Source organism: Glandiceps talaboti, chromosome 1 (genome assembly GCF_964340395.1).
Source record: "Glandiceps talaboti chromosome 1, keGlaTala1.1, whole genome shotgun sequence".
Classification (NCBI taxonomy): Eukaryota; Metazoa; Hemichordata; class Enteropneusta; family Spengelidae; genus Glandiceps; species Glandiceps talaboti.
Window position 1 is genome coordinate 10929744 of NC_135549.1, and position 26203 is coordinate 10955946.

At 34.9% G+C, this 26203-nt stretch overlaps 1 protein-coding gene across 1 annotated transcript; it reads left to right on the forward strand.

Moving 5' to 3' along the window:
- The first annotated feature begins 12273 nt into the window (after positions 1-12273).
- On the forward strand, positions 12274-23988 carry LOC144439703 (protein SSUH2 homolog). The gene is made up of 11 exons (XM_078128941.1): positions 12274-12575; positions 14211-14363; positions 15523-15589; positions 16398-16527; positions 17438-17498; positions 18373-18560; positions 19918-20027; positions 20466-20558; positions 21222-21324; positions 21895-22005; positions 23191-23988. The coding sequence occupies exons 1-11, from the start codon at positions 12542-12544 to the stop codon at positions 23335-23337; spliced, it is 1197 nt and encodes a 398-aa protein (XP_077985067.1). The 5' UTR covers positions 12274-12541; the 3' UTR covers positions 23338-23988.
- The last annotated feature ends 2215 nt before the right edge of the window (positions 23989-26203 follow it).

A 26203-nucleotide genomic window follows, 5' to 3' on the forward strand; every position in this document is an offset into this window, starting at 1 on the left:
TAGATTATACTATGGCATAGTACACTACAAAATAAATATTCTACATTACAAACATAGCCCACATATCACATACATTATATTTCTAAAAATACTGAATAAAATGCTTCACAACAATAGAGACTAGAAACAACCTGCTGTTGTTATAATTCGGGATTGTTATGACGGTAGGATATTTGTAAAGGGATTGGTTTCACTTATTTAATACCCATTTTATTCAATATTGAGCAACTTCTGTGTACTGAGTATCAGGCTTCCATAGTTGCATACTATAACTAGAAAATCTCACCTGGTAGATCTGCTAAAACAGACCGAGTATACAAAGGGAAACCATAGACGTTGAAACATACTAGTAACTATTATACATAAAAATAATATATATATATATATATATATATATATATATATATATATATATATATATATATATAATACATGTATATATATATATATATATATATATATATATATATATATATATATATATATATATATATATATATATATATATCCTAAATCTATTACGCCTTCAGAGAGAATTTAAAGCCCTGTCTATTAACAAGAACATCAAGATCTGACATATACTACACTACATTTGTGAAGTGTACAACATCTCTGACCTTTACTCCATATTGAAAAGTGACGTTTGTAAATTGCTGTTTGTTACGGAATAACTGTAATCGTTGATTGATTGTTAACTGAACACCGTTCTGCCCTCGATGCACCTTTCAGGTGCATATTATAGCGACCTTTTGTCGTTTGTCGTATCGGAAGAAAGCCTGAAGGTCTTGCAGCTAGACTAACTGTTTCGGTACTCGTGTCCAAGTGCTTCACAAAATATAAAACCCTACCTTTCAAGACCCTCTAACACCTGATGTCTTTTGGGATTTTCTAATCTTGGCATTATTTACCATCTCACCTTGATATAAATAATATATATTATATGTCAGATGTTTCCATTAAATGTTGTCTGAGAAAACACTTGTAATTTACGTGGATGTGAATTGGTACGTGTAAAGCGAGTCAGCTACCGGAAGATTTATGGGAGTGGAAGATATTGCCCAGCGACAGATGGAGTTTGGAAAGATAAATTGCCATGCTTGCCATTTTAGTGAGCCTTTTCTGTGATCTGAGAGAGCCCTGTAATAGATGACATTAGTAAACATCCACGACGGTGCAATGTGGTATTTTAATGTGGTTAGCAGTAGAGAGAGAGAGAGAGAGAGAGAGAGAGAGAGAGAGAGAGAGAGAGAGAGAGAGAGAGAGAGAGAGAGAGAGAGAGAGAGAGAGAGAGAGAGAGAGAGAGAGAGAGAGAGAGAGGGGGGAGAGAGGGGGAGAGAGAGAGAGAGCGCGAGCGAGCGAGAGAAAAAGAGAGAGCGAGAGAAAGAGAGAGAGACAGACAGACAGAGACAGACATGCAGACAGAGAGAAGCTAGACAGAGACAGATAGAGAGAGACACAGACAGACAGACGGACGGACAAACGGACATACACACATACATACATACATACATACATACATACATACATACATACATACATACATACATACATACATACATACATACATACATACATACATAAGAGCTGTCTGTGGTGGAAGTGCTGTTATCATATTTGTCTTTGGCCATCATCCACAATCACGCATATTTTAATGGACAACCATGTCACATACAGTGGGAGTAAGCCAGGTGTGATGTCACGTCTTGTCAATCAATATACATGTATAGTGAAATTAGTTATAAATTGCAATTGATTTACACAAGTCTTACAAAGAAGAAATTATTAACGAATGTTGTGAAAAAGTTGTAGTTTCTTTGCATTCATGCCATGGTAAAAGTTCACTTATAATCCATCGTTTGTTGTCTATCTTCAACTACACTCTTGATATGCCATAGACATGGAATGCATTCATCGATCGATAAATAACAGTAACTAATATAATTTCAGTAAATGAATATGAAAACTGCCTGATGAAATTTCAGACAGTTCCGATCACTCCTAAGTATAGTATAGTATTCTACAACTGTTACTACTCTCATAGACGTGATGGTGACTCCCCTGTAGGTGTCTGTGACTGTGACAGGGGTTTAACCACAGACAGGTATATGCTGTTTAATGAGTCTCCCCCCCCCACTGTCTTTGTTTTAACCTGTAAATAGAAACGACATCCTTCGTTTCTGTAGTATCAATTACACTACAGCCCTCATGTCATTCGCAGTGAATAGCTACAAAGGGTGGGTGACTTTTTCACGCATCATTAGACACTGGTAGGTTTGACAGACAACATATTTCTTTTGTCTGTGCTGTATAGTTTACATGTACAGTATATGCGCTCACACATTTTGCTGTTGTGTAAACTATGAATGCAAAACATGCAAATACCTAAATAGAGAGAGATAAAAGTAATTAATGAGTTTATTTACATATTGGGACAATAGGTGGAGGCATGCATTGTCTTTTGTATGACGTCATTTGATCAGTAGCGTGTATACTAGTATGTATTGGTGTAGTTTTAGTAACGGTATAGTATCGACCACGGAGCATTTCATAGAAGTACACCAACCATACGTCGGCTGTGTTATTTCGTGCATCACTATAGACTGTGGAGATCGCGACACCTTTACACCACTTGTTGGACTTCTGACAGCATTTAGGATTCCTTAGAACCTCCACAAACGCCGTGCATAAATCACAGACGAAGCCACTGTCTCTCGCCACATACGGTATTTTACTATGGTGAACGGACGTTTTATTTCAGAACAAAACGTGTCAAACATTTCAAGCAGAATGTTCGAAGGGGTGCTCACCACAGCAATACATTCTACCAGCCTTGATGGATGGAACGACACGGCATCAACTTTGGCCAGTAACAATGTTTCACTGACCAATACCCAGAGCGACACCGACGGTTCTACCGTATGGTACGCTGGAAATCTATCGGAGACCTATATCCCTTGTGACGATATATCAACTAGGTGTGGAAATTTGACAGGTGATGATAGATTTAATTCTAACAACATTTTCTGGACGGTTAACGTGATATATTACTCCATCGTTGTTCCATTCTCCATTCTTGGTAACACACTGTCCATCGGAGTAGCTGCGACGATTGTTCGACACCGAAAGTCAATACCAGACTTTTTGGTCGGAACACTAGCCACAAGCGATTTGCTGATGACTGTATTGGTCCACGGCATCGGTATTGCCAGTCTTGCCCACGGTGAATGGGTTGGAGGAGAAGTGACTTGTGATATGCAATATTCACTATCATGGGCATTTTGGAAGTTTGCTTTTTTTAACATTCAAATTCAAACTATAGATCGTTACATGGCAATAAACAAACCTTTCTTCTATCGTGGGAGTGTAACAATGCGGAAAATCATGTACACCCTGGCATTTTTCTTTATTTTCAGTATATCAACTTCATTATTGACTGTGATTTCTCATAATGATCGTCTGAGCTTAAAACCGGGATGGTTCTTGTGTCTGAATTATAATTCCCATATGGGAGACACGTATTATGCTATAGTAGTGACATTAAATGGTGCAATCTTTATTGTTGGATTGGCAGTCTTCGCTTTCTGCAATGTCGCAGTAGCACTTACCCTATGCAGGATCAAGAGACGAGCTGTAACGAGAGACATGGGGGCTGATTCTAGGATGAGAGCGGAGAGGAAATTCGCTATTTTGATAATGGCAGTATCAATATGTTTCGTTATCTTCTGGACTCCATACTTGGTAAGTAAGATATTAGGTCCATTATGTTATCGAATTGATAAAGTGACTGAAGTAAAGCTCATTTCCTAGGCTATACTATGTTTGCAGCAGTTTTTTCACAGGATGTGTTCAGAGAAGAGCACGTATCCATGGCTACCGTTCAACGACACCTGTGTTTCCGTAGGAGACTTTGCAGCTTCGACACACTGTCTTCGTTGTGTAAATAAAGGGATAAAGGAAGGATGCCAAACAGACTCCATCCTTTGAATACCACTTCCCTAATCTTGATCAATACTCTAGACATGCTTACAAAGGTTAAATGTTTGCCCATCACTTTAATTTCGTGTAACAGTTCTTCCGCTTTCACTATCGTATCTTATCACCATCTCATCGCTAATTCTAGCAGAGTAGGCAAATATCTTAACAGGTATGTAGTAAATAAACATTTAGTGAATAAACGTATTCGTAAACGAGACAGACCAAATTTACCATCGCTATCCTCGGACCACTAGACATTCTTCCAAACAAGATCCCCTTTATTTATAACACCAATGACTGTTGAATCATCAAGAACAATAAGAATGCTTTCCAATCTGAGTAAAGAAGGGGAAATGTGATGATGACTAAATGATGTTGACACCTGAAAAGAAAACAGAAGTCGACATTATTTGCCATTCATGATCACGAGTTGGTTTCTTTCGAAATTTTGATATCAGAAACATATAAATACTTGGAAGGTGAATAAATAAACTGTGAAGCTAAATATAGCATAGCAAGGTTTTTATTTTTCTATGTTATGGTCAATATGGACAACGTCTCAAGTCACAATCTAATAAATTGAAACTGTCTAAAGTCGAAATGCTACTACTACACTATAATGATTTTACTAGTAAATGGTGAATGATCCCCAGGATTGCTTTGAAGTCAGGAACACTCCGGGACAGTCTGTCTTTTCTATAAAAATATCAGAATTGAGAAATAGTGACTGATGATGAGTTACATGTGATGTTTTATAAATAGAATTTATCAGATGTAGCTATTCACTTCATAGGCAATCCGCAATGTCTCTGTTGAACTTGAATGCACAAAGTACCAAACCTACCGTTTTAAATAAAGGCTACTCATTAGACCAAAGATAAACACATGTTCATTTGGTTAAGGCTTTGTGACAGATTTTCGTTATTAGTATTGTAACCGCATTTACAATTTCAGATTTTAAAATCAGAACAAGAACGGTGACTGACCACAATACCGGACATAAAAGATTAAAATATATTTTAAAATGACGATAAATTGAGCTGAATAGGAACAGTATTTCAAAGGATATTACCATCAAACGTTTGCCGAGTATATCGGAAACGACAATTTCATATTTGACGTTGGTACCGACAATGTATACTAATTAGATATTGTTAACTTTCTTTGTGTTTCTTTGATCATGATTAGCTTTACACGTGGCCTCACGTTAGGTACTCAGTTTACTTATTAGTTACCAATAGTCTAATTAATTATCAATATCAGAGAATATTATCTGTAATTGTAAATAATTAGAATGGTAACTAAAAAGATATAAATCTCAGCTGTGGCTAGAGCTTGTATTGGTGAGGGTTGTTGATCAGACATTGTTAACTTGAGGTTTTGAAAGACATCAAAATTGTCTTTATGTCACGTGACGTAATGACTCGTTTACCAGAAAGCAAAAAATTGGTTTTGATTGCAAGTTACAAATTTAATCTGGTCAATTCATTTTCATTTATTTCTTCCTTCAGTGAATTCTAATGTCTCTGATATCGCTTCCCAATTGTTTATTTGGACTTTAACAGAAAATACCCACCAGTCTATGAAATGAAAATAATGACTTTTCCCAGAGTAGTTTATTTCTTAAGGACGCTATGTTAACGTAAACCATTCTGCAGATTCACTCTTGATACATGAATCGATTTATCGTGCTTGGTGACGTAACGTAATACAAATTATGACGGCCAGCGGATACAATGTAAACTAGCATGGGAGAGATACGTAAATCCACACGAAATTTCAATCAAAACATGTTACAGACATTATTTATTTTGTTATTTAAGTTTATTTCAGACAAGAAAATATCCATATACAGAATTAAACAAAAGTAGGGAAAATAATAATATACACAATAGATTAACTTAAAAAATCCTCTTACACCAAACATTCCACAAACATACTCACGTTTGACACAACAATTGAAACGATAGGATTACACGATAAACACATTCTGTCTATAAAAAAAACTGGCAGTCTTTGTCCTCAAAACTTAATCGAAAGTACGAATAGACGAACTGACAAACATGAAACTATTACTATGTACAATTGAATAATTAAAACCAGATAACTTTCTAAAAACATGAGCATAATATTTCCGAGCAGTTTTAAAAGTATTAACCAAAATGTTACTCCACCGATACGAACAATATAGCACATCATAGAAAACAGAAAACAAGTGATGTCTAACAGGAAAGGACGCAAATTCCCTCTGGCGTAAAAATTACGGGTCTTAGCCTCGATATCGAGACTGTCTTTCAGATCTGAAGTGATTAAAAGACCCATATATTTGTATCTACTAAACTAGCCAAGTTTTCTCCGTTTAAATACATAGAGACCTGTTTGACTGGCCTTGCATTTGTTTGAATTAACATACAGACGGGTTTTTTTCTCATTGCCCACAAGTATTAACTACCATCTGTTGACCATACGCACATGTTGAAAACAGAGAATAGTGTGTTATTGTACTGCAAGACCCTTTGGGTTATTTTTGAATGGTGAATATTATGACAATTCTGTGCTGGGTAAAAAAGATTAAGCTGTTCCCAAGGCTATGTCGAACATGGCATCACAACAGACAAAGAGAGGAGATCATCATCCCTGCTTTGTTGGAACAAAAGTCAGCACTAAAGCAGATTACATGATACAAAGAACTGTTTATCATTATTTTAAATTGGTGATGTGGTCTGCAAACTAATGTAGCGATAACATCATAGAATCATAGAATAGAACACAGAATCTTTCAGTTCAATTGATAGGTATGCCAATGATTCATGGAATGACCAAATTCTGCAAGCATTGTTATTATTACATAAGTATGTATGTATATGTATGTATGTATGTATGTATGTATGTATGTATGTATGTATGTATGTATGTATGTATGTGTGTGTGTGTGTGTGTGTGTGTGTGTGTGTGTGTGTGTGTGTGTGTGTGTGTGTGTGTGTGTGTGTGTGTGTGTGAGGAATGAGTGAAAACAGTCCCGATCAATAAATGCCATCCGACGTTTCGAATTACTCCAATAATAATGATGTTGATGTTGTTGTCAATATTTCTGTTACAGAATTTTTTGGTGTTTGAATTGTTGGGTGTCAACTATAATATCTACCTGGAGAATATCGCCTTTATGCTTCTCTACACTAACGCTATGGTTAATCCAATACTCTATGGTTTATTCAAACCCGCCTATCGACGTGGATACTGGTACTTCATCAAACTCACTCTTCACTACTTGACATTTTGCCGCTTGATTAAACGGCCCAAAGGTATATATCTTTTCTTTGCTTGGATTATAGCAGTAATTAAATTTCACCATATTGAATAGAAATTTCAGAGCGTACCCGAGGGGATATTATAATTCGATTTATGTGTCAAGCTATATTTTTTTCCATGGTGATCGGTTTGGTACATAAATGACTGTATTGCTGTTCTTTGTCGATATTTCAAAAGGTGCTAGTTGTAAAATATAAAAACGAGTTTACGACAATGCAACGTGTTTTATGCTGTAATAGAATTGTGTAGTTTACTTCCTGATTGAAGTAACACTTCGTCACCAAGCATTATTCAAATCGCACAGAACTGGACTTAATAATATGAACGGATTAGAAGCATGATAGCAGACAGTTTTTGAGAAGGCGACTGATTACTGTATAAAGTGTAGCCATCTGAATCAAAATATAACATTTCAGATTATGATTGGATACGAAATGAAATTATTCAAATCACGCATTCATATACATAAGATTATGTACATGTAATATCTCTGTTACCTAACTACTACTACTACTACTACTACTACTACTACTACTACTACTACTACTACTACTAATATGGTTCTTGACAAGACCTCCGGCATGTACAACGTAAGAAAGAAAGAAATGTACAAATAATGTAAAAGTCAAAGTCACATATCATTAGTTCAAATGAATACTAGTATTAGGTTTATTACCTAACTTAGTAACCATGGAAAATATATTTTTATGGCTCGGGCCTCGATATCAGTTTGCGATTAGACTAGTGTTGCGCCGGATCGGAGTTTAGATAAAACGTAGGGGGAAAAAGGCGCGAGCGACTGTCGACAGTCTAGGTATTATCTAAATAACGTAATATGGTAACCATGGTAACGATGTTTGAATGGACTACTTAGTGTAAGTCAAGTTGTTATTTAAATAACATGAACCACATCGAGCATAGCATGGGTGTATTAGTAGTGAGATTCCTCCATGATTAGAGATTAAGTTTGGTTTTATAAACCATTAAATCACTCTACCACTGACAAAGCCCTCAAAAAGATTTTAGTTTCCTACAGTAGTGGGATGATATCGAAACACGATATTGACAACAAAATTAAACGCGACTAATTAAAACGCCCTTGTTGGGGAAAGTAAATTAAGCGTAGATGTTGTTAACCCGAACTCAAATATCGAGCCCCGTCCACTGCGTTATTACCCCCTTCGCCACTGATAATATCTTAATCTTTTATTAGCCCTTACTAGAAACATTGGAACAGCGATATTTTCGTTATAACAAATCTAAATACTCTTCTTTCTATTTCTTCATAGATGACAACATTTTCTATGAAAGGCGAAGTTTTCGACGGAAGCAGGTTACGAGTATCCATAATTCGACAACAGAATTTAAAAACTCAAACCAATTAAAACACGACATTTATGCTTCAACCGACACAGTCCTATCTATTGTTCCCAGCACAACTGCTGTCAGTATTGGCACGGTGACCGGTGATCTAAAGTTTGACGGACTGTCTGGAGACACTCAGTCACCACTTTCAGAAGTAAATGCAACTCAGCCTAAAGAGGGATACATAGATGGGAACGTCAACAGTAAAGATGCCACGGATACAAATTCAGTCAGTGTTGATCTTGATACCGAAGTAAGGGCTCGTAACGGAACAAATGGACAGATTCCGACCTGTACAGCTCATAATGCCACTTGCGATGAAACGACCAATCTTGAGAACGTACACGTTCAAAATATCGGAGACAGTCCGGACATAGACACTCAATCTGGAACAAAGAAATTGTGTGACGGCGACCTACCGCCAGTAGGCCTATATGCCGAGAAGCGCAACATGTTTATAGGAGATGAGGCGAGAACTGACGGCGGACTTGGTTTGCAAGAAGAAGCTTCTTGGATTTGATTTCAATTGTCTTGGAATGTTACAGAAGCTTAGAAAGCGAACGTTTAGTTTTACATGAAGACACCATTTGTCTCTAAAAAGATAAGATGACAATTTTAAATACTCTCACCAAAACATCCACTTTTGCAAATGATAGCATGTAGAAATACAACATATAATATAAATATGTGCTTTAAAATAAATAAACCATATATTGTCAATTCCATTAAATGTTTATATTGATAATAGTCAAAAGTCAGTAATCGATATCATATTTATGGTGAATGTTTGTTAGGGGACAAGGGGAGAGAGAGAGTATGTGTTAAACAAAACGAAGGAATTTCGTTACCAAAGCACGGACACAACGCAATGTTACTTTGTAAAATTAATTTAACGCTAAAACTATATTTTCTTTCTTTTGAAATGTCTATTTTACACAGCACTAGCTACGTACAGCTTATAGTGCAACATGTTATATACAAAGTTTATGAACTACATTGAATATTCTTTGTCATTAGTTTATTACAATCTCTTACAAAAAGCTCATCTGGATTTCTAGATCTTATATATGCTACAAGGATCCTTCTCCACGAGAATGTTTGGTGTATTAAAGAGGATTTTTTAAACTATCTCTTATAACTGCCTCTATATATTGTATGTATTTTTTCTCTCTTCTTTTTTCTCTTCCCTACTTCTGTACTCGGAGGACATTTTTTTTGTCTGAAATAAACATCGGTAAATAAATAAAGTAGTCTTTTTCAATATTCTACGTATAGAGAAACGTCGAATACGATTGCATGTTCGTATATCTGAAATTATTTACAAGTTGAATGTACTTTCACACGAAATGTACAAGTTAATCTGTTATATCTGTGTGTATTGTAAGTATTTTCATACTTATCGTCTAAAGGAATAGTAACCTCATATCGTATATACCACCACCACCACCACCACCACCACCACTCCTTTAATAGTAATATCTATGTGGGAAGAGAATGTATATCGAAGCCCGGTCCCCTTGCGGTAGGACTGAAATGGCATGAAAGGGGATGGTCGATGCATGAGGGCGCCCTAGACCATATGCCTAAACTGTTAACCCTAAATGATTGGAAAAAATTGCCCAGCTACATACAGTTGTTACACCTAACAATAGCTAGACAAACTATGTACGTCATCGATTTGAATAAATGCAGATCAAGCAGGACTCAGGAAATAGTACAATGGGATGGTATGGAAAAAAATGAAGCCAGTGATACACGAGTCCTTTCTCATTTATTGCAGTCTTGTCAGATTTACTCCTATTATATCAATATAGAATGTGTTTAAAATCCTGTCTTACACCAGTCTGTTCATTGACACACTCTGCATGTTAAAACATGAGAGTGCAATCATGCAACCTATAAACACAATACAACAGATGCAGTGAAATGTGTTTATAGGGCAGGTAACAACAATTAAAGGGGAACGTTTCTCGAGAAATAAAGGTATTTTCTGGTCATTCCCTCAAATTCACACTCATCATCAAATCTTTGGTTTGTCTATTGAGTTAAAAGTATCATTCAAGATTGAGACTGAGTGCAAACTGCTGTACATCACTTTAGACAATGTGTTTTCTCACTTCTGTGTCAATGTTTTTCATACCAGCACTCATATCAAACTTTATTCATATCGAAGATTGAATGGTGTAAATCTAGACTATAGAGATACGTCCTGTTGTTCCGCCCCATCACGCCGTACATTACATACAGACTGGATTTGACTAGTGTAAATCCCCGGTGAGAATCTGTTAACCTCTATACAACATAGATTTTACAGGTTACGTTTACATGTATAACTTTGTTTTGAATTTGTTGATATATCATATCATATCATATCATATCATATCATATCATATCATATCATATCATATCATATCATATCATATCATATCATATCATATCATATCATATCATATCATATCATATCATATCATATCATATCATACCATACCATATCATATCATATCCTACCATATCGTATCATATCATATCATATATCATATCACAATATGGTATTTCGTAAGAGTAAAAAGTTGTGACAGGATCATTGCACAATGAGAACATTCTTTTTTTTCCGCCAAACTGTAATAACTCTTACATTGTGTATGAATCACCCACTGTCTCATAACAACTTTATTGTATATAGAACAGAATAAAATCTTTATTGCATCCACTACATTTCTTCATTGGATTTTCTGCAATAAAGTATTTATATATGTATGTATGTATGTATGTATGTATGTATGTATGTATGTATGTATGTATGTATGTATGTATGTATGTATGTATGTATGTATGTATGTATGTATGTATGTATGTGTGTATGTGTGTGTGTGTGTGTATGTATGTATGTATGTATGTATGTATGTATGTATGTATGTATGTATGTATGTATGTATGTATGTATGTATGTATGTATGTATCAACCAACCAACCAACCAACCAATCAATCAATCAATCAATCAATCAATCAATCAATCAATCAATCAAGCAAGCAAGCAATCAATCAAGCAATCAATCTTATTGCATACAAATAATATACGGATATTTAATGTGAATATTAAACAACGTTTGACAATTAAGATAAAAACTTCAACAAACAAGGCCTAATTTCAAGCATAAAGTGCCACGGAAAGTGATAAGCTGATAACTGTACTCTCGGGCCACTAAAAAAGTGGTTTTTCACCTTCACAGGTCAGGGTCACTCTCACTTGGTTTGGTCAATAAGTGTACATAGTTGTATATACGACGTCGTCATCTGGAACCTTTCGTTTTAAAATGTACGAATCTTGCTGCTACAAATGTATCAATCTCTATACTACGTAGAAATATCTCCTTACAGATAGGAATATTTAGTCAAAAGGTTGTTATATTTAGACTGCAGACCTGGAAAACAACAATCTATGAAATATTACACGTCCCTATGGAATCTAGATGACATTATATTCAGTGTTACTAGTATTACATTGTAATGCTTGAAACGTCATTTGAAAAGAAAGTAGGCGGAGCATATGTTATTGTATTAAAGTAGGTCACATTGTCATTGAATCATGAATGGGGTATCTGCATGATGGAAGGAGAGAGTCATAGGTTGGTGTCGCAACCTGAACAATTCGTATTCACGTGATTTTATACTGATAAGGTTGTGAGAATATATACACGGTCAACCTGCAACGGTGTCAAAGCGTCACATTGACAAAAAGAATCAACGGAATCAGTACACACTTGCTGCAATCGCGACTGAACGGATTTGCCATTGAACAATCAATCGCCTGTTGTTGGCCCAATATTTCGCTCAGCCTTGTCTCAAGTACAATCCACATACAATCTTGAATCTACACAGTCTGTAGTGTACATGGCACAGCCATCGGCACCACCGTATGACCCAGGTACGTATATATCCATTTGAGACAAATCGTCTCTCGCCCACGGAGTATAAAGAGTGTGGCATATTCATTTCATATGTATACATGCATGTACCATACAAGGGCGGGTACAGCGTCACATTCAGTGATTCACTATTATGCTGCAAATGCTATGGGTATAAGAGGGGTGTTGCCACGGCACCGATCCCTTTCTGACCGCTTTTCCATTCGCTAAGTAAACGAGACAACACAAATTCCGTCCCCAAAACAAACCTGCTTCATAAACAAATACACGACGCAATAATTTTTTTTCGAGATAAATGGAATAACACTCTGGAGTCTGGGTAACCATGGTAACAGTGAAAATCATCCATGTTGTTCTGCTGTAGAATATATCAAACTATGGGTTTAGTTTTCTTCAACAGAGTACTAAAATTTATAGTATGTCTGTATATCATGATAACATAAAAATGCTTTGGCATCCCTGTTTTTACATGTACTACTACTCAGCAGGTAAACTGTAAAGTTCATGATAGGATATTTTATTTGACATGAAATAAATATAAAATACATTATCAAAATCAACATACAGAAACAAATAAACAAAAAACCAAACACTATATGTAGGTCAGATAAAAAAACCCAAATATATATATATATAAATTATTATATACGCATATATGCTGACCACTCTCACCCTGTATCCATTCATTGTCTGCACAAAAAACAGCAAAACACAACACACCAGGACAAGACACATTGTATAAAGACTTGAATATGTTGAATATCAAAGGGCAAAGTTTATGTTTGCAAACATATACCATAGGTAATATTGCAAAGGATATCTATGTAAACAAATTATTTAAATTTATTCTATCTGGATTATTCGATAAACCTTTGACATAGACACATTGTGAATGGGTGCAGATAACAAGAAGGATTTATCCAAGATATATATAACTCACTGTACAAGAATAACCTACAATAAAGCAGAATTCAAAGCTATATACTGCCTTCAAGTGTTGCTAATAAAACTGCATGTTAGCTTGGAATCTGCTAAATATGCAGGCGGGCGTAATTCATTGGTGTCAATTCCATGTGTCAAGACTGCTACCCTCTGTCAACTGATATGAAGTTTGAACTCCGCTAATTATTCCAATGTCACATGACCAACTTTCACTTTTTTAACGTTTTGAAAAAAATAGATACTTAGAGGAGATTCATAGCTTTCAAAATATGTCTGGTTTATGAGGGTATTAAATATCAAATACTCAAATGAAATATTATATTCTGTAATTGTAATTTAGGGTGGTCTAATACCTTAATTGTAGAGGGTCACTGTCTATAGGTGTTAGTCACCTGTGTGACTCATCCTGACATTATGCCAAAGCTGAATAAATAAATTAATAAATAAATTAATGAGGCTATTAAATATGTGATGAAAATGAACTGCTAAATACGTCTGTTGGCCAGTTCTGTTTATTTTTTTAATAATTCCATATGAAATTTGTAAGTTTACTGAGGTAAATCACTATAATTAGTTGTCAGCAGTTAATACATGACACATTTATTTATTACTGTTCATCTCTTTTAAGTACACATTTAAGCAAGGAAATGTCACCACACATAAGTAATTGAAATCTGTATTGCTTTCCACAGAATGGGCTTCTGAAGCAAGAGATGGTGATGATGATGATGATGATGCTGATGAAAGTGATGTTGATATCACATTTGGTGATGACAATGATGTTCCTCTTCCAGACCTTAGTACCCTAGGAGCTCCACCTGGATATGAAACATTGGGATATACAGGTATCATAATATTGGAATCATCATTACCCTAAGGCCTTGTCACACTAAATCAATTGTTGCCAAGACTTGGTGTTTTCACAACTGACTAAAGGTTGTACAACAGGAAGAATTATTAAAAGGTCAATCTGATTAAAATCTGATGTAGTGAATACTGTGCAACTTCCTAATTTTATTGTTGTTTGTTCTTTTTTGTTCTGCATGAACACTTTCTTCCTAACATCTGACACAATAATATAGAAGTTCCCATTCAAATCCGGTGTGTTGAGTAACCCACTCAACCAATGAGAATGCATCATCATTACTCTGAAAGTCAAGGGTACAGTACCTCAGATTGAAAACTCTGTACGAATAGAGCTCAAGAGCAGAACACAGACAATTATGTTACTGTTACTGTTTTGGTGGGTCTGTTTGTTTTCAACTTCAATATTGAAGTGTCAACTGTAAGACTTCGATTTCAACTATACACATGTGCAAGAGATTTGAGTGTGAACTTTTATGTTAACGTGTCAGATGTATGATGAAGGTATTCACCCTCAGAAAATTGCAATTGAATGACAGTAAAATGAAGGATATAATGTAATTAATGATATCACACTGTATTACTACATCAGATTTTATTCTGAGGTTGGATGTTAAGGTTTAATGTTTTATCATACATATATGTATGAAGAATAGAACTACAAGTATGACAATTTTACTTTATTTAATTATTAAAAGTCAAAGAAATAAGTAATTAGGCCAAATGATAAAAATTGTGTGTTTCTGGTAACCCAACCGACCCTAATTTAAGCTGCTGACGCATAATAGTTTGTTTTTTTTTACATTAAAAAAAAAAGGTAACTTAAATGGTGAGAATTTACTTCTATTTCTGTCTAAATTTTCTTGCCAAAGAGTCTTTGGTTGATTCTGTTTAAAAAAATCCCATTCCAGAGAAATCTAGCCTTTCAAAAATACAAGTTGAATTCATACAATACAGTCTGTATATTATGTTCATTTCAATTTCAGTGTACCACCACCCTATGTTATAATTGACTGTATATTTACAATGTATAGATTCCAGTGTACCACCACCCTGTTATAATTTACTCTATATTTACAATCTATAGATTCCAGTATACCACCACCCTGTTATAATTTACTCTATATTCACAATCTATAGATTCCAGTGTACCACCACCCTATGTTGCAATATTTCAGTCTCAGGAATCACAACACCAGTTCTCAGAGTAAGTATAATAATGATAAAAGTTTGCCATTTCTTTCTGATCTGTTTATAATTGATATAAAAAACATCATATATATGCACAAAACAGTGTTCTATGTAAATAATATATCATAATGAACTTAGGTTATTTACATGACAATGGTACCCATTGTTTGCCAATATTGATTTATAGAGTGAAATCCACTACTCTGTAAAGTCCTGAGGAGAACCCACCTCATTCATTTGTTCTTGTTACTGCATATATAAAATCATGAGTACTACTTAATTAATTTTTGACTTTTAGATTTTATGTAGTGTTAGGGTTTGTTGCATGGCTTGCTAGTGTTATCATATTGCAGTTGTTAATTTAGAAAGTAAACAAGTTTGATATTTATAACAGAATGGCAACACTTGGCCAAGAAACAGAATATCATGTCTACAGAGAGAGTAAAACAGTTTTGAAAGGAATTTCAGAATTCAGTTATCTGTGATACAATTTCTATTATCTTTTTAAAATGGAAACACCACTCCAGGAAATAAAGGTATTTTCATAAACATTGGGTTCTGGAGAGTATATTTCATGATTTCACAGCACTGAAGGTTTGCTCAATCGCCAAGATATTGCACAGCAGTGCAAATACCTCTTCTAATAATGCATGTGCTGGTGTAAGTAATCTCTAATACATATGTGGTAATGATCTTACGTGTAGGTTATACATAACAATGTAGTTCATTATTTTGTGGGTGATGTTCCCCTTTGTAAAATTCTTGGTGGTAGCTGGTACATTTGTTGATTGTTCAATGATTAGTTCCTAATTTGCCATTTCCAGTATCATTTATCTGACTGAAGATGACACAAGAGAAGCTTTACTGTCTTATGTGCTTGAACACTGTTGCTATGGTAAAAGAGCAGCAAGAGAAATGAACATCAACAACATCCTTCCTTCTAATGCATTACATGTAAGTTGATTCCAACCTATTTCAATATTTACATGTAACAAGATAAGTACATTCCAACCTATTTTAATCATAATTTCAAAAGTTAAAAGGCCATTGATATGATCATGTTTCTTTGGTTGCAAGCAGTGTGTATTTCATCTTTAAGCAGTGCTGAGACTAAAACATATGCCCAGTATGCAGCATTGTTGCGTTTTTGAATTGCTGCACATCGATGTGACAGTAATGACCAGAGTAAATGGTTTCATAAATGTAAAATGTCAACATCATGAGACAAGAAAATGCCATTTGTAGGGGAATATACTTCACTTTATAATACCATATAATGCATTTATACATATGTTATTTCATATGCACTCCTTGTCAGAAAGGCGTAGCATTTGAAGGTCTTCTGTGAAAGATTATTCTGAAACATAACATATCAAATGATCAGTCAGTATGAGGCAACAAATATTTTCAGATACCAACTTCTTCAAACCGTCCCACCTTACATAATGTTACAATTTCATGATGTGTTTAAGAGCACACAAACTGGTCTGTAGATGCACATTGATGCATCCTTTGATGTGATCTGCTATAGAGTAAATTGTTGCAGAAAACCCTCAAATGCTAAGACCTTAATTTTTTACTAGAAATGAGGTGTTTGAGACACATTGAATTCTGGTCATAAAGGCTTAGCATTTGGCGATTTTCTGCAACATTTTACTCTAAAACAGAACACATCAAAGGCAGCGTCAGTGTTGATATTTACATTTAAATGGCAGATTTTACTGTAGGTATTTTTTTTATTTGGAGAAAGGATAATTTTTGATAGTTTTAATTGTAATGTGTTAACTTGTTCAATATATTTTGATTTGATTGTTCATCTTTATTGTGTATATATTTATATATATCAGACATCTCTCTTTTTCAGTATGAGCTGGTGACATTTACTGAAGGTCGTGAGACAAAGCGAACGAATGTACCTTACCGAGGTAAGAGACAACATTCCAGCTTATAAAAATATTATTTTTTATGGCTTCAGTGTCTACATGTGATTTGTCAAAAATTTGTTTGCGTTCATAATTATTAAATAACCACATTTGAAGTATTTATTACCACTGTGGATTTCATGACAGTTGTAAATTGATACTGAATGTCATTCTGTTTGTTTTAGTTGCACTGATTTTATCAACGTTTCCATGGCGACACAACTTTAAATGTCAAAACCACTATTATCAGGAACAACTGACATGGTCTTGTTTGTCTAAAATGACCCCTGACCCCTAATTCTGAGCTGCTAAGCATGGTCTATTCATCCAAATACTTTACCACAATCTAAGACATTTCTGGTCTCAAGGGTATACTGATTTTTGTCACGAGATGCTAGAATCAATGAAATATTATTGATTACATGTACTTGATATGGATGCTATAAACAATTGTAGTACATACACAAAACGCTTTACTTTGTTGTTATGGGTTGTACTTGATATGGATGCTATAAACAATTGTGGTACATACAGAAAACGCTTTATTTTGGTGTTATGGGTTGTACTTGATATGGATGCTATAAACAATTGTAGTACATACACAAAACGCTTTACTTTGTTGTTATGGGTTGTACTTGATATGGATGCTATAAACAATTGTGGTACATACAGAAAACGCTTTATTTTGGTGTTATGGGTTGTACTTGATATGGATGCTATAAACAATTGTAGTACATACAGAAAACGCTTTACTTTGGTGTTATGGGTTGTACTTGATATGGATGCTATAAACAATTGTGGTACATACACAAAATGCTTTAAAGTTTGGTGTTATGGGATGTTGTAATTGTTAAATTCTGTACTTCTCAACATTCAGGAGGTCCAGTTGATGGCCCAGCTAATGGAACACCCCCAGCAGCATGGGATATTCCTTGTTCACCTCAATTGATATTTTCACCTGAAGTGCGATATATTGAAGTTCCACACACAGCTGAAGTATTAACCTGTCATAGATGCCATGGATCTGGTAGAGTAACATGTGGCCGCTGTAATGGCCGTGGAAGAGTAAGTCGAGTTCAATTCAATTCAATGAAAAAAATTCTTTCTATATAATGAAATGTTATCATGGATTAGTTTATACATGTACTTAGTTGCAGTCAGCTCATCAACAAAAATGAGAAAGAGAACACAAAAAAACTAAAAAAAAACCCAAAACAGTCAAATTGAAAGACAAATCAATACACATCTATACTATGATTTATTACATGCAGGACTCTGAACAAGAAAATATAGTGATGCAAATTTTATTTCTGTAGTTTCTTTTGAAATGTTCCCATCAACATTGTCGTAAGGCAGCCACTTACAGAAGTGTTAAATTTGTGTTTGTCAAGACATGTAATGGGTGATGTTTGTGCACAAAGACCTTGGAATATTATGAATTGATAGACTAAGTGTCTTATTACAGAAATTATAAGACTCATAGAACACCGCATTCTAAGCCCTCATAACAAGGAATGCATTAGAAATGACATACACTGTATTTGACCTAGTCTAGCTGCTAGACCTTGGGCTTTCCTCTGATAGGTATGAGGGTGGAACACTCGAGCCTATCACCCTCAGTAGTGACCTTCGGTCATCTTCACATTGAGCAGAATAGCCCGAGGGGTTTAGCTGCAAGATTGTATTTGACCTAACAGTTGAATTCTGTTTTACTGACACTTTAAGCATTTCAAGCTGTAGTCATGCAGTCTGTTTAAGGCACTAGTGGTACTTATAATATCTCATATTCCACTGAGTGTGTAAAAAGATTTGCAGCAATATTTTAACCACACCCAAAAAGCCGTTAGGTGAGTTTAAATTTACATAATTACATGAAAATTGTATGTAAATGATCACACTTCATGTAATTGCTGTGTACAAGTAAAAGGGTTGAGGTTCAATCAAAGGTCATTCTGCCATTAGAAATTTCTGCAGTTTTTGTTCCAATTTCGTACAAACACAAATCTTTGTGTAAGCTCAGAAGAATATGAAATAATGAGGACCACTAGCACTGTCAATAGGCTAAGCCATAGTAACAGAAATGGCATACCTATGTAAAGTTAAAACATCTAGTACTTTAAATGATATTTTAGGGGTCAGCAGCTACAGACCAGAGAAATGACCCATATCTGTCCATCTGACAGTCTGTCTGTGGACACTTATATCTCAAATACCCACTATTCAATTTCAACTAAACCTGGCACAAATGTGAGGCACTATAGGGAGCATATGCAAGTCACTTTCTTTAGTTTGAAATATGGTATGTTGTGTGAGGCACTCTATTTCCTCAACATAATATTTATAGATGTCCATGAGCAGCTAGAATCTGGACTAACATATCTACATGAATAGCTAAAGGTATCAATCTTGTTATTTCTGTAAGGTTAAATGTAGTAGCTGTAGTGGGTCAGGACGGAAGAGGTATTACGATAGTAGCACAAAAACACACAAATCAAGATCATGTGGCTCATGTCATGGATCAGGAAAGAGGAGGTGAGTAGGAGAAATTGGTCTGGTAACTTGGTCTGGTAACTTTAATAAGTAAATCAAATTTAACTTTTTTGGAATTATTTTAAGATGAGATACATATATAGAAAAGAAAGCTCTGTACCACAATGAAGGAATAGATTCAACAAGACAAATGAATTTCTCCATATTTGAAATGTTATGTTACCATGTTAATTCTTATTTGGATCATAGAGAGGGTACATGTAAATGTTAAAAGAAATGTCCATATTCAGTCCAGTCATATTCATGCTATTTCTGTATTTAACTTATAACATTTGAAATCTAACATGAAAACTTCAACATAGATAATACTTTCTATAACGTATAGAAATCAACAATATCAATTTGCTGAGTTTAAAGTACCAGGTTGATGGTACACATATTAATGTAATTTATGATTTATATCATAATTGCTAATTTCAGGTGTGGAAGATGTTCTGGATCAGGGAGGGTGACATGTCCAACTTGTCATGGTGCAACAAAACTGAAGTGGTATGTTCAATTGACTGTGACGTAGTAAGTAACTTTTTTATCTTTTTTTTTCTTTCTCCAAATTTTGACTTTTGTAATTATGATTATAAAGGTGTACTATATTGTATTGTAGAGTGAAATCTTAGCATTTCTGCTGTGGAGGTAAATATCACTTCAAAATGGGGACAAAACAATATTTGATACTAGTATGTGGCGGGATTTTTAATTTCAAACATTACTACATGTAATGTCCCACATGGCATACATATTATTATACCATGCACAAGCCAAATTGAACAAAAAATATGGAATATATACTCTGGTCATTCTACGTCACGACAACACGTGTCTATGTCACTGGTTCTGCTGTGTTTGAAATATGAGTGAAAATGTTCAAAATTGCCAGTACTTTCCCCAATTTTTCATTGATATTATTGGTGATGGTATATGTTATTCTCTAATATATGTCTTCATTCAGCCGGAAATTACTCATGACCTAAGGGCTGTTACTACTCATTTAGCGACTCGTAGTGACAAAGACCCCTTAGGTCACTCATATTTTCCTTGGCTGAACGAAGACAAATATTGAGGAATAACATTTTATTGCAGTGAATAATATACTAGGTGTCTTTGAAATGTCAGCATGCATTTACCACAATGACTGAAATAGTCAACATCTTAACCCTTATTGTTTACTTTTTCTTGCAGTAAGAATCTTACCAACGACCATGTAGTAGAACATACTGATTTCCCCAATGACTATATCAGAGAGGCTGAAGGTTCAATTATCTTTAATGAAACACAAGACAGGGTAAGAAACATTCTGAAACGATGATCAACATTCTTCAAATTCATAATCCTCAATAGCATTGAAAACTAAATTCTTGCATTTAAAACAATAAGTGTTGATTTTTTCCACCTTAGCCATGTAATTTTCAAGTCATGCCATTGGAAGTGAGAAGTCTGTTATGAATATTCAAATTACATAGTGATCTCACCTTGAAGGTCAAACATTTGTATCTGAAGTAATATTTAATAGTGACCTTGCCTTGAGGGTCAAACATTTTATATCTGAAATAATATGACTTGATCTTAACATATTTAACAATCCAAATCAAACATATTTTGCATACTTATTAATGTACCAAAACTTTCCAAAAATGGGTTGCCATCAGGGATGTGACAACCTCATTTTTATGTCATAATGCAATATACTGTATTGAGTATGATTAGGTGGCACTGTAGCCATATCTTCTTGTGTTAAGTATTATTTGTCTATGAAATCACATAGGGGTTTATCTAAGACACTGTAAGAAGCCATTGACATCAAACCTTTTGTCCTGTTGCTGTTCATAACTAATCTGTGCTCCTATTCCTGCAGGTTCAACCAATTGTTGCCCATCCTGATGAGGAACTGAACAAGAACTCTAAAAGTCTTGTCAGATATCAAGAGAATATAGCTGAGACTGGAATGTTAAAAATACTTAAACAGGTAATTCTAGTAACAGTAATCATGTTTCAATATGGGTCTTGTGTCATTTAACTGTGAAATATTGAACTAGTAGCGTTACTAAACTGACCATTTCCTGCATAACTATTAGGCTATTTATTTATTTAGTCAAAATTCAAACTTTCAAAACTACTGGGCCAATTTATCTGAAAATTGATGGGAATTTGTCTAAATGAAGAATTATTGAAGACAAATGGCCTTATTGTTGATACGCAAATAAAGCCTAAAAATGTGATTTCTTTTCAAAAAGCTAACACTTCAAATTTACGACCTGTCTTATTAGTTACTGAAATGTGGTGATGATATTTCTGGGGTTACAAATGAAGAGTTGTTGATATAACCATAGACCCTACACATGTAGGGGCTATGATGTAATGATTATGTTATCATTAATATGCATATATTATTTCTGAGGTTTGGTAAAAAAAAAAAGTTAACTTCGAAAATACTTGGCATTGGGACTGCCACCACCGGGAGATCTACATACTATAAAGAATACATTCTTTATAAAATAACAGCTTGGATTTCAATATCATTTGTGCACAATGCCATTGGTGCTATTTTACATCTCACACAACCATTTCTGTAGACTGTAAGATACTTTGTGTTGCTCTGCCCTCACTGGACTGCTCTGAGTTTGATCAATGTGTGAGGGCGTCCCGTCACGGCGTACCTTACAGACTACTTTTCTTTGTTGGGAACTGCACAAACACAATACAGGCACTGATAGCGCACATGCACATGCAATATTACATTTTATCTCACTGTGAACACAAATAAACAGTTAATCTTCCTTTTTTCATCAGACAGTCATGTTGATTTTTTCGGACAGTAATATTGATTTGTGTTCATCAGTGAGATAAAATGTATCATTTTGTATGCTTTTGTGCTATCAATGTCTGCACTGTAATTTGTTTCAGAAAAGCTTGTGTTAGATGTAAAAACACTATGCTGCCTAACTGAAACTCTATAGTCACTCTGGTTTGGTAGTAACACCGTGCCGCCTATATTGAAACTCTATAGTCACTCTGGTTTGGTAGTAACACCGTGCCGCCTATATTGAAACTCTATAGTCACTCTGGTTTGGTAGTATGTATATAAACTAATTTTTCAACACCAAGAATCATTTACTTCAACCTTGTTGTTGCTTCTACATTGATTTTCTAGAAACATCAAGTCAGAGCTGTACCTGTGTCTGAAGTGCACTGGACCTGGAAGAATAAAGCAAGTAGATATTGGGTATATGGGCAAGAAAGAAAAATATATTTTCCCAAATATCCACAGAAATGCTGTTGGGGATGTGTGATTATATGAACTGCATCACATTTAGCTGACTCATCATATAGTTTCTTTGAGACAAAAAGTGTTTTTTTATCAGTTACTACAATCTTAGGACAGTTTCTAGAGAGAATGGATATAGATGCATATTTAATAGTACAATAACAAAATGTAACAAATAAAAAATAAAATCTGTTATTCCATATGTACCAAAGATTACTTGCACTGGTACATGCGCATAATATTGGTATTTTCACCGCAGTGCAATACCGAAAATATTATTGAATACCTGAATGCACATGAGGATGCGATCTTTCGCTACACACAAAATTGCATGATTGCGCTGTATGATTACCTAAGCTGTAAATACTTAACGTATAGTGAAGACGGTAGTATAGATCAAAGTATAAATAGGGTGACAGCTCTAGCTGGGGGATTACAGCTGTAATTTTGAGTGTTGTCAGTTTAAGAGATCATCAATATCATAGTGACAGATGTATGTCAATCATATTTTCCATTTTGCATATGATGAAGCTATGCTCTTGTTAATAATACACGTTTTTGTTTACTTTATAAACTCGCTAAGTTTACAGCTCCTCATTACTTTGTATTGGATACAGGCACTCTATAAATTTTCTGATTGATTGTTCGATGAATATGTGCCAAGACTAAACTATGAGACATATCAGTGAAAAAAAACCATAATGATAATGTAAGTTTTGATTTTAATAGTGCTTTTCCAATCCAGTCATTCTGTACATGAACTGTTGCTTTCTAATGCAGGGGGTAGTGTAATTTTAATGTGACAATTTTAAGAATAAACATAAAAAAAAAAGACGTGTAGTAGACTCTCTCACAGTCCTTTGTGGTCTTGCTGCTAGACGTTCGGGCTTTCTTCCAATACAATAAGCGAACAAAATTCGCAGTGAGGGCTTGCCCGAAAATGCTTTGAAAATGCTGTCATTCCACTTCTGGTATAGAGTGGCGGCTGTCGTTCCACTTGTTTAACAGCACAGAGGGTGTCATTCAACTAACTGAATGCATTCCACTCATGCTATAGAGTGGGGCTGTCATTCCACTTGTTTAACAGTGCAGGGGGTGTCATTCAACTAACTGAATGTAGAAAAGGGTGTCATTCCACTGTTTACATACTGGAAATGCTGTCATTCCACTTATGCTATAGAGTGGCGACTGTCATTCCACATGTTTAATAGTGCAGAGGTTGTCATTCAACTAAGTGAATGTAGAAAAGGGTGTCATTCCACTGTTTACATACTGGAAATGCTGTAATTCCACTTATGCTATAGAGTGGCAGCTGTCACTCCATGTAATTAATAGTGCAGAGGGTGTCATTCAACTAACTGGGGTGTCATTCCACTGTTTACATACTGGAAATGCTGTCATTCCAGTTTCAAAGCATTGAAAATTCTGTCATTCCACTTATGCTATAGAGTGGCGGCTGTCATTCCTCTTGTTTTAGCAGTGGAGTGGATGTCATTCAACTAACTGAATGTAGAAAAGGGTGTCATTCCACTGTTTACATACATCACAGTAATACACCTGGATGGCAAGATGGATACAGAGAAAGAACACGGTACTGAATCAACTTAAAATATAAATAATGACAGTACAACGTAAAAGAAATAGAAAAAACATTAATACAATGACATCAAGTTACCTTACAATTGGCCACTGGAATACAGCCGGTCTAAGGTATAACTACAAACCCAGACAAGGAACTATAGACAACAAAACAGAAAGTTCACTAGACATAGAGTCACAAATCAAAGACTACCATATATACGCAATGACAGAGACATGGCTGAATACTGAAAGTAAAGAACTCATTCCACAACCAAAGGGATATTACACATACCACAGCATTAGACCCAAAAACAAGAAAGCATGGAGGTCATCAGGAGGAATCAGCATTTTCATCAAGAATAGTATCAAAGATGGAGTCAAGATTATACCAACTACAAGTAAATTCTCACTATGGTGTAAAATTAATAAAGAATTTTTCAACCTTGAAAAAGACATTTACATATGCACAACATACATACCACCCCAAAATTCCAGTTTCTACAATGATAATGACTGTAATCCTTATGAAGAAATCAACAAAGAGCTACAACAATATAACACTCATGGACATATACTTATACAAGGTGACTTTAATGCGAGAACGAACAACATTGATGATGTAATTCTTGATGAAGAAGACAACATACATATAAACATTCCACTACCAGACACATATACATATGGCAAATCAGTCAAACGACGAAGAAACACTGATACATGGAAAAATCAATTTGGTGAAGAACTAATACAACTATGTAAATTAAACCATCTACAAATACTCAATGGACGGACATCAGGAGATTGGTCAGGTCAACTCACATGCTATGGTTATCATGGTGCAAGTACAGTGGACTACACATTAGTAAATGAAGAACTACTAAAGTATATCATCCATTTCAAAGTTGAGAAACTTCATCCATCAAGTGACCATTGTCCTATCAAAACTATCGTCAAAATACCAAAATACCGACAAACTACTGATACCAAGGTAAACCTAAAACCTGCACATCAAAGCTACCAATGGAATGCAATGAATAAAGAAATATACAAACTATACATGAAGACAAAGGAAAGCGAGGATATTGTGACCACATTTACAAAAAATAATACAAATAACACAAGTAATGAAATGGCAACGAAATTCCAAGAGATGATACATCAAATAGCAAACATATGTTCCATAAAGAGGAAATCAAAGAAGAAGACACAACGAAGGAAAATGAATTACACAGATAGACAGTGCAACCTGAAGAAACAAGAACTGAAAACGATTGCAAATATGCTACAAAGAAACCCAACAGATGGTACACTTAGAATA

What these genes read in the sequence shown, in the direction of transcription:
- LOC144439703 (XM_078128941.1), top strand. Translation starts at nt 12,542, where the DNA reads ATGGCACAGCCATCGGCACCACCGTATGACCCAG. An exon ending in CATGGATCAGGAAAGAGGAG is followed by an intron (nt 20,028 to 20,465) that starts GTGAGTAGGAGA and finishes TGCTAATTTCAG; the next exon opens with GTGTGGAAGATGTTCTGGAT. An exon ending in TTAATGAAACACAAGACAGG is followed by an intron (nt 21,325 to 21,894) that starts GTAAGAAACATT and finishes CTATTCCTGCAG; the next exon opens with GTTCAACCAATTGTTGCCCA.